Source organism: Elephas maximus, chromosome 4, assembly GCF_024166365.1.
Source record: "Elephas maximus indicus isolate mEleMax1 chromosome 4, mEleMax1 primary haplotype, whole genome shotgun sequence".
NCBI lineage: Eukaryota > Metazoa > Chordata > Mammalia > Proboscidea > Elephantidae > Elephas > Elephas maximus.
The window spans coordinates 103,056,494-103,066,013 of NC_064822.1; the positions used below are offsets into that span (position 1 = coordinate 103,056,494).

The following is a 9,520-nucleotide window of genomic DNA, read 5'->3' on the forward strand; positions in this document are numbered from 1 at the left end:
TTGAAGATGTGGATTACATTTTGGGCTCCTTGTCGATGACACTGGCATAGTCTTCTTCTGCATCTGTGGAGTAACACTGGAGTATACTCCTGCAGTGACTGCTAAACTGCAGCTGATAGTGTCTTGCTGGCCCTCGGGACACCATCCCATAGCAAGAGGGAAGTGCTAGACACCACTTTTGACAGTATTTTTAGGTTCTCTGAAAGGGGCAGAGTATAACTAGATGTATTAGAATGAGATCTACAAATTTTTGTGTGCATTTTCTCTAAGCAGAATTTCACAGGCTTCCTCAAGATATGACAGTTGAAAAAAAAAGATATGACAGTTGAGAAGAGATCATGGAAGTTGCATAAAGCAACATTGAAGGACACTAAATTTCTAAAATCTCCTTTAATGAAATGGAAGTCTGGGGTAGACATACCACAGTCCCTACCCTGCCCTAGATACTTGAGATTACTCCTTGCCATTGAGTCAACCTTGACTCATGGCAACCCCATGTGTGTCAGAGAAGAACTGTACTCTATAAGGTTTTCAATGGCTGGTTTTTCAGAATTAGATCACCAGGTCTTTCTTCTAAGGTGCCTCTGGGTGGGCTTGAACTTCCAATCCAGGGACTCCTATTTGGGCATAATTTCCTTTAAACTGGACTAATAATCAGAGAGAGGCAATTTGTCCAGAAAAATCACCCCGTAGCACCAGAAATTGTGGATGTTTTCAGGTAGCTCAGCATTATCAGTGCCTGATGAGGATTCTGACTTGTGGCCAAACCATGCTCTAAGCTGTTTCAAGAATGGCAGCCTTCTGGGGCAGGAAGCTATATGGAGAGGATGGGAAGGACATGCAGCTGTCCATCCAAGGTCATCAGTGGCTTCAGAGCTCCAACCACCTCTGTGTCTGTGGCCAATTTACCCAGCAAACCTTGGACTAGAATTGGTCATTTCAGAAGGGTGCAAGAAAGAAGATTGAACATGCACTGAGAGAGGAAAAAGGAGCCTCTGCAAATGCTGACATTAGAGAAGCCATTGCAGTGGTCAGGGCAGAGATGGGGGATAGAATGAACATCAGCAAAGCAGGTTCGACTGGAATGAAGGGTTATTTTTAGAGGAAATTCAGGCTGCATGAGAAGTTGCGGGGCCCCTGGATTTGTTGATCTGAGAAAAATTAATGTGGAAGAGAAAGAAAGGGGGTGGCCTTAAAGATTCCTATTATTTTGTTTAAGTTCACAGAACAAGCAAATGAAAGTCCATCTTAGGCCTTAAGTGAGGGGTGAGTTTGTGGCTCACCTTATGGCCATATCTGTGACACTTAAGACTCTTAAGAATAGTTGGGCTCTGTTAAAGATTGAATTGTGTCCCCCAAAATATGTGTTGGAATCCTAACCCCTATACCTATGGATGTAATACAACGCAATGCAACGTAATGTAATCACTTTTCATAATGCAACCTAATGTAATGTAATCAATCAATTCAGCTGAGATCATACCAATCAGTGTAGGATGTATCCTAAACCTAATTAATTCTGAGTTATAAAAAGAGCAAATTAGATACAGAGGCACACACATACTGGGGAAGACAGATGCCACGCGAGGATGGCCAAGGAACTGAACACTTGGAGCTACCAACAAGGACAGAATTGACTCGGCTGAGACCCTGATTTGAACATTTAGCCTCCAGTACTGTGACAAAAAAAATTTCTGTTCTTTAAAGCTGCCCACTTGTGGTGTTTGTATTACATCAGCACTTGGTAACTAAGATAGGCTCCCTCCCCAGTCAGAGGCTCACGAGGGCCCAGGGTCTTTGCACACCATCATGCTGGTTACCCTGTGCCAGTGTGGGAGCGGTGAGCAAAGCAGGTTGGCCGTAACAGCAGGCAAACCTCTTTCTGGTGCTGAGAAAACCTAGTCTATGTGACACAAAATCCCCAGTAATATGAGTACTCTCAGCCTCTTAGTCTCTCTTACTGTCTCAGGAGACCCCTGTCCTTAAGAGTTGGGCTTTCGGTACTAGTGCAGATTAGGGAAGCAAGGGAGAGAGTCAAAGGAGCTGAAACAAACTTTGATTCCCTTATGTTAGAAGGACAAGGACTTTCTTTTTGCAGAAGAGAAAAATACATTCAAGAAGTGAGAGGAGTGAAGGACTGAGAAAGCAAGTGCTAGGATTAAGAGAAAGTTTGAGGTGTTGAGGAAAAAGGAGAGAGACTGGAGGCAACAGTTATGCCATAAAACGTGCAATGCATAGAGGAGGGGAGAAGAGGAATTTAAGATGTTTTGCTCTGTGCTGAGAATGTAACCCCATTAGACTTTTCCCAGAGACTATAAAAAAATTGAAATTGCTTTTTAATTATTTTTGGCTATTGGGTGTGAAATCTTGCTGAGATGAGCCACAAGGCAGCTCAGCTTCATAAAAGTTAAATTTGGGGGAGTTACTGCCTGGGATTTGGGGGCCTAAGATGCAGCAGTCAGCTGTATGTTGATTTAAATAATTGTTATAGGTCTGAGTCAAGGGAGCAGCTTCATCATGACTGTTGGATTTGTAGTGCAAAAGACACACTAGCTTTAGAAAATCGAACTGGAGATCAGCTACACACCAGAATAGAGGAAAATGGCAGAGACAATTTAGAATCACAATCTTGGGGAGAATGTGATGTTTGGAACTAGGTGTACCTGATGGAGATCTACATCTATGCATCACGGGGTCTCTTCCCCTCATGGGCTGATGAGACTGGGCTGAAGGAATGGAACAGCTAAGGCGGCTCCCAGAAGATAAGAGAAAGGCAGGAAGCAGAAGAGGAGTGTGTAGGGTTTATTTTTACTCACTATGTGTCAGTCCCTCTGAATACTCTAGTGGGATGGCCAGGTTGTCCCTAAACCTCCTTTTTTTTTGGGAATGGGCCCACTCAACAACCTTAGGGCAATGACATCCAGAGTACCCAGTCCTGTAACCCAGCCAACTGAGTCTCTGCTTTGCTCTCTGCCTCTGTTTTTCTTATTCTCCAGAGACTAGAGCCTCCTCCTACTCCTCCTTGTCTGATTTTCCTACAGAATTCTGAAATTATCTGGTTCTCCTCCCTGTATTTTCAAGTCCTGCTACTGATTCACTCCCCCAGTTCCCACCTACCCGTGGCTCTTAAATGTCTGACCTGGAACTTGACTGGATCGGCCACACCCCTTGATCTCTGCACGCGTTTCCCATGTTCTTTCTTGCTTCTCCAATAATTTCCCCTCCCTCTAGGCTCAGCACCCCCTTTCTATCAGCAGACTTCATGGCCAGTGCCTCTGGAAAGCATGATGTAATCTTGTGATCCTATGCTGAAAGCCTTGACATATATGGTATACTCAACAACTGTGACAAAGAGCCTATATGATGGCATAACCCAGCTCCTACTGCCTGGAGGCTATGTTTAATTTAGGGATTGCTAAGATGGGAGGCCTATAATGGGGAGAGGGCCACTCTTTGTAGGCAGAAGGCAGGGACCCACCTGAAGGGTGAGGGAACTGGCAAGATGAAATCCTTCCCTTGAAGTGCAGGTGAAAAGATGTGAAGTAATAGCCTGAAGAAAAAAGCCTGAAAGCAATGCCAGGCTTTACTGGCTATAGCAGAGCTCTCCAGGCAGGATGACAGCAGGGTTGAACCCCATGTCTGCTCTGGAAACAAGCTCAAGGTGGTGTGATCAGAAACGTATGCTGTGTAAGCTCACCTGTTTTTGTGTGTCCTGTCTCAGCTGCCAGTTCTTCTATAGCTTTTTGTTTAGTCTTTTTGTAAATACCAGTCCACTTTTTCCTTAAGGAAACCGAGGAAAAGCATTTCTGTCCTCTTTTGAGTCAGGGCTTTAGGGCTAACCTGTGGGGGCTCATTGTGACAACAGTGATAACCAAGGTGAGAGTGCTCAAGTTTGTGGAATGAATGAATGAAGGAAGGACAGACCTAGCAGTACAACTGAATCATTAGTTTTAGAAAATACAATATTATGGGTCTTTTATATCTTTGTATATTTGTTTTAGGAAATAAGTTTCTAATAACTACTTTTTTATATTAACAATGTTTTAGATTATTTAAACATTCCGCTGTTGGATATTTAGGATATTTCCAATTTATTTCTACTTTATAGCAGTAATACAGGCAAAGACCGAATAGTTCTTTAGTGCCATGAATGTTTTTCTGGGCCCCACTCTTCACTACGGAAGCCCCAAAGGACCAAGTTTGCTCTCATTGAACCATTAGTGTACAAAACACTCACCCATAGCTATCTTGTCCCCATCTTGAAGGGATGCTGTTTGTTTCTCCTCCCCAGATTTATTTGATCTTGTGAACTTCATTTTTGGTTTCTGATCACTTGGCTTCTCCAATTTACTGTTGTTGTTGGGTGCCACTGAGTGGATTTTGACTCATAGTGACCCCATGTGACAGAACAGAACTGCCCCATATGGTTTTCTTGGCTGTAATCTTTTCAGAAGCAGATCATCAGGTCTTTCTCCTACGGAGCAGCTGAGTGGGTTCGAATTGACAACCTTTCAGTTTACCAGCCAAGAGCTTAACCTTTTTGCCACCAGGGATCCTCTCCAACTTACTGGGTTTATTTTAATTAAGGAGACTTGGTGGCACAGTGGTTAAAGCACTTGAATCCAAATTGAAAAGTTGATAGTTTGAACCTACCAGCTACTCCATGGGAGAAAGATGTGGCAGTCTGCTTCCTTAAAGGTTTACAGACTTAGAAACCCTATGGGGGCAATTCTATTCTGTCATGTGGGGTCTCTATGAGTCAGAAGTGACTCCATGGCAGTGGGTTTGGTTTTGGTTTTATTATTAATTAGTATGTTGCTGCCCAGGGCCTGACTGCTTCTCACTTTACTGTCATCTGTAAATATATTAAATCCAATTTTTTCTTCCTCATCTTCACCTCCCACTAGGCTTTTCAAACAGTGAAAGGGGTTGTCACAAAGGTTGGGACACTCAGTGTATATTTGCACTGGGTGGAGGGAGGGGAAATTATCCTCACACACAGTTCGCCCATCCATCCCCTCCACACAACTGTCAACAGTTTATGCCTTTATTCGTAAGCTGACACAGAGCATTACTCAGAGTTAGAAATAATATTATAGATTATCCAGTCCAGACCCCTAGAAGATCAGGAAAATGATTTGGCCAAGGTCTCTGAATTAATAAGTAGCAGAATCAAAACTTGAATTCAGGTCTCCTAACATTCATCTAGGAGTCCTGGTGACACAGTGGTTAAGTGCTCTGTTGCTAATCAAAGGTCAGTAGTTCAACCCACCAGTGGCTCTGAGGGAGAAAGACGTGGCAGTCTGCTTCTGTAAAGATTACAGCTTTGGAAACCCTATAGGACAGTTCTACTCAGTCCAATAGGATCACAATGAGTTGGACGCCACGGTTTTTGGTTAACCTCCGTCTAGGAGTCCCTGGGTAGCACAGTTAAGCATGCTACTAGCCCAAAGGTTGACATTTTGAACCCACCCAGAGGTACCTAGGAGAACAGGCCTGGTGATCTGCTTCCAAAACGTCACGGCCTTGAAAACCCTACGGAGCAGTTCCACTCTGCACACATGGGGTGCCCATGAGTCAGAATGGACTCCATGGCAACTAACAACATCCACCTGGGTGAGGGAATGGGACACGACACAGTGGTTCTTGTTAAAGCATTCATTTAACAAATACACTGAGCACCTACTTACTATGTTCCAGGCACTAGGGATTCAGCGATTGGGGGGTGGGAGGGAGAGGCAAAATCTCTGCTCTTCATAGAGCTTTCATTCTCAACACTTAAGTGCTTCGCGTCACCGTCCTGGAAAATACCCTAGTGACCTGGGAAGGAGCGATTGGGTCTTCCATGGAAGGGAATCCCATCCTTTCTCAGTTTCTGTGCTTTCTACAAAGACAGCTGATTTACTGCAGAAGCCGAAGTGTGAGGCAGAAATCTCGGTAGTGCTCTCCTTCTACCCTGCCGAAGCCTGGCGGGGCCGGATCCAGGGTGCCGCGGCGCACCAGCTCAAGTCAGATGATTAGCTTGGGCCTCTCTACCCTCTCCGTGTTCCTGCGGACAGCTGGAGGACAGAGAAGCAGGACCCAGCTCTGCGCCATCCCTCAGGGAAGGGAATGCGCGCTGGTGAGAACGCTCCCGAGGCAGTCGCACTCAATGTCTGATACCCAGACTGGGGAAGGGATGATCCCCCTGGGCTTTTGGGTTTACGCAGCAAACTGCTTTCTCATGCTTCCCCATTGAACATTGCAGCCACACGCTCTTTCCAGCCTCGCCGAGGCCACTGCAGCGCTCTACTCTTCCCTTCCGCCCCACTCGTTAGCTCCGACTCCAGAGCCTCGGTTCCTTTTTCTTCGCCACTTCCTGGTTGCTATGGAGACATACGTCATTTACGTGCCGTGCGTCGCCTTGGAAACAGAGGAGCATCCGCGGCGCAGTGGGGAAGTCGGCCCCAGCCGCTCCAAACACGCTCGCGGGCGCTGCCTGTTAATGGCTGGGGGGAGTCCCGAGCCGGACGCGCTGCTGGCCTCTGTCTCGGCCCGAGCCCCTCAGCGAGCGCCTTTGTGACTCAGGGAACCGGCGGGCACTCGCTGCTCCTGGCGCCCTGAGGGCGGCGCTGATACGGGCGCAACCCCGGAGCCCAGGCAGGGCGCGGAGCTTTCGCCCCGGGACGAGCCCGAGAGACGCCGGCACTGGGACCCTCGCCCGGTCCTCTTCCCGCCGCTTCTCCTTGGACTCCCCCGAGCCTGCCCGTGCCCTCCGCCCAGGACTCGTATCCTTACGTCGGCTTCCCGCCCCTCTCGGGAGCCTCCTCTTCCCTGGGCTCCTCCCCGCCTCCTCCCGGGACCCCCTCCTTGCCCTTCCCCCGCCCGGAGGCCCGGCCGGACCGGACCCCGAGCCGCCACCGCCCGCTTCTGCCGTTCAATGGAGGACGGTCTGCTGGAGATCATGACCAAGGACGGCGGCGACATGCCGGCGCCTCTGGAGGTGTCCACGGTGCCGGCCGTGGGGGACGTGATCGCCGGGGAGTACAACGGCGGCATGAAGGAACTGATGGAACACCTGAAGGCCCAGCTGCAGGCCCTGTTTGAGGACGTGAGGGCCATGCGGGGGGCCCTGGACGAGCAGGCTTCGCACATCCAGGTACTCTCGGACGACGTGTGCGCCAACCAGCGCGCCATCGTCTCCATGTGCCGGATTATGACCACGGCGCCCCGCCAGGGCGGCCTGGGCGTGGTCGGCGGCAAAGGGAGCTTCCCGGGCGCCCCCCAAGAGCCGGAGAACCCTTCGCCTGGGGCCGGAGGCAGCGGCTTGCTGGGTCGCGAACCCGAGGACGAGGAGGACGACGACGACGAAGTAGAGAAGAAGGAAGTGCCCAGCCCCGCCACACCCACCAGTCACTGTGAGCGTCCCGAGAGCTCCTGCGCTGGTCTCCTTGGGGGGGACGGGCCACTTGTGGAGCCCCTCGACCTTCCCGACATCACCCTTCTGCAGATGGAGGGCGAGGCCTCCCTGTGAGGGGACTCCGCAGAGGCACCTTTCCGGGCTGGCTGTGGGTTTCCCAGTGCATGACGTGAGAGGACTGAACGGCGCGGTGCCGCATGCTACCTCGTAGATCAGGCAGGGAGAGACTCCCGAGGAATGATTTGTAAGGTGAAGGACTTTGGGAGCATCAAGAATTCTTTCTGCACAACCAAGCGAGAGGTAGCAAACGGCGGAAAGGTGAGGCTCCAGGAGAGGAAGCGCCCGTCTCTGGACTCCTATCCATCCCCTACCCTACCCTTACCCCTCTCCGGCCAACAGGAGAACCCCTGACTTGTGTAAATAAATTCTGCTTTTTCTATTCTGAAAAAGGACTTATCTAGGACTATGGCAAATAATCTCTAAAGATTTACCTAGAAATTAAGGAATTGGGGTATTCTGTTCTGGCAACAGGACATTTGCCCTTCTGCTGAAACCCAACTTATTCAGTGCTCTGCAGAAGGCTCTCCCCCTCACAGATCTCGGCGGCTCCTGATTGGTAAAGGAAGCTTGAGGAGGGAACCGCAGCCCTAGGAATCTGGGTGAATGGGGTTCCAAGGGCCCCTGGGCTGGGAGGAGCTGGCTGTGAATGTGCATGAAGACATAATAGTTCAACCTCTAGGATTTTGCATGCAGAGCGGATCCTGCCTTGTCACTGACTTCATCCGGGATTGCTTTTCCACTCACTGGGGTTTAGAGAACAAAGAACCCAGCTCACAGGCAGAGACTCGGGTGCTCAGCAGTAGCCCAGATTTAGGGGACGTTTGAGGGACTCTTGGGAGCCGCAGCCAAAAGTTCTCTCTCTTCTGGCTACATCCACTTAACTTCAGTTCCTTTTGCTGCCAAAATATCCTTGCCCGCTGCCTCTCGGTGTTGCCTCCATGATGTCTTGTGTGTATTATGTGTGTCCACATGTGTAGTAGTGTGTGAGCCCTGAGGGGCAGGGCTTGTGGCTCTGGCGTTAGGTTTAGGGGACATCCGACCCTTCTGAGTCCCAAGCTGTCATGGCGCTTCCCCTTCTCCCTTTCTACCCCCACCAGGGCATGGAGCATGTGGCTGTCCTGAGGTTCCTTAACTCACGTGCCTCCCTGCTGCCTCCTCAAGTGGTGACTTTGTGTGCCCATCCCCCTCCTTTGTGTATCCCTTTCTCAATGCTTTCCTTGGTGTTAACCTTAATAAAGAGGCGTCATCTCCCCTCCTTGCTGACTGGTACTAGAGGGATGTTAGGGTGGGGCTTCTGGGCCCACTGCATGGACCAGGGCTTAGTGGGAACTGCCTTCCCTCCTCTCTCCTTGCTTCTAGTTCCAAGGAGTTGACCCACCATGGTCGGGACAGTCACTGCCAGTTTTGCCTGCTTTCCCTTCTGATCTGGACCTTGATCTCAAGTTGGACTAGGGAAGAAGGGAATATTTGTTGAGACTCCCAAACTAACAAGAATTTTTAGTAACCAGAACTTCAGATGTGCTAAAGACTTCTTTTCAGTGAAGCACCTGGCCCCTAGGAAATGATTTCCAAGTCTGGATCCTGGAATGGCAGGCGTGACATTTGTTCCATGGAAGGGTTAAGGAGGGGAGACCTTGGGTGGTACGGTTAGTGCTCAACTGCTAACCAGAAGGTTGGAGGTTTGAGTCCACCCAGAGGCACATCGAAAGAAAGGCCTGGTGATATACTTCTGAAAAATCACCCACTGAAAATCCCATGGAGCATAGTTCTACTGTGATACGCATGGGGTTACCATGAGCCAGAGTGGACTCCATGGAAACTGATTTTTTTTTTTAATTGTTTGGGAGGGATTGCCGGGGATTGCTGGGAGGCACAGAGTGACATATCACAAAGGAAACCACAATAACTGCCTCAGATCTCTAGTGGAGAATGCTGGTGTGGTGTTCCCTGGGGAGCTTAGGCAGACATCAACTCTAGTCACTCCCTTGAGCAATGGAGATTTCCCAAGGCAGCCCTGGAATGCAATTTGAGAGCAGGATGAACTGGGATGCTGTGTGTATG

General features: G+C 49.3%; 1 protein-coding gene across 1 annotated transcript; it reads left to right on the plus strand.

Annotated features, from left to right (window-relative positions):
• Positions 1 to 6,421: 6,421 nt before the first annotated feature.
• Positions 6,422 to 8,714, plus strand: CCDC184 (coiled-coil domain containing 184). Its single transcript, XM_049882964.1, has one exon. It carries the CDS (start codon positions 6,920 to 6,922, stop codon positions 7,511 to 7,513), a length of 594 nt encoding a protein of 197 aa, XP_049738921.1. The 5' UTR covers positions 6,422 to 6,919; the 3' UTR covers positions 7,514 to 8,714.
• Positions 8,715 to 9,520: the final 806 nt, after the last annotated feature.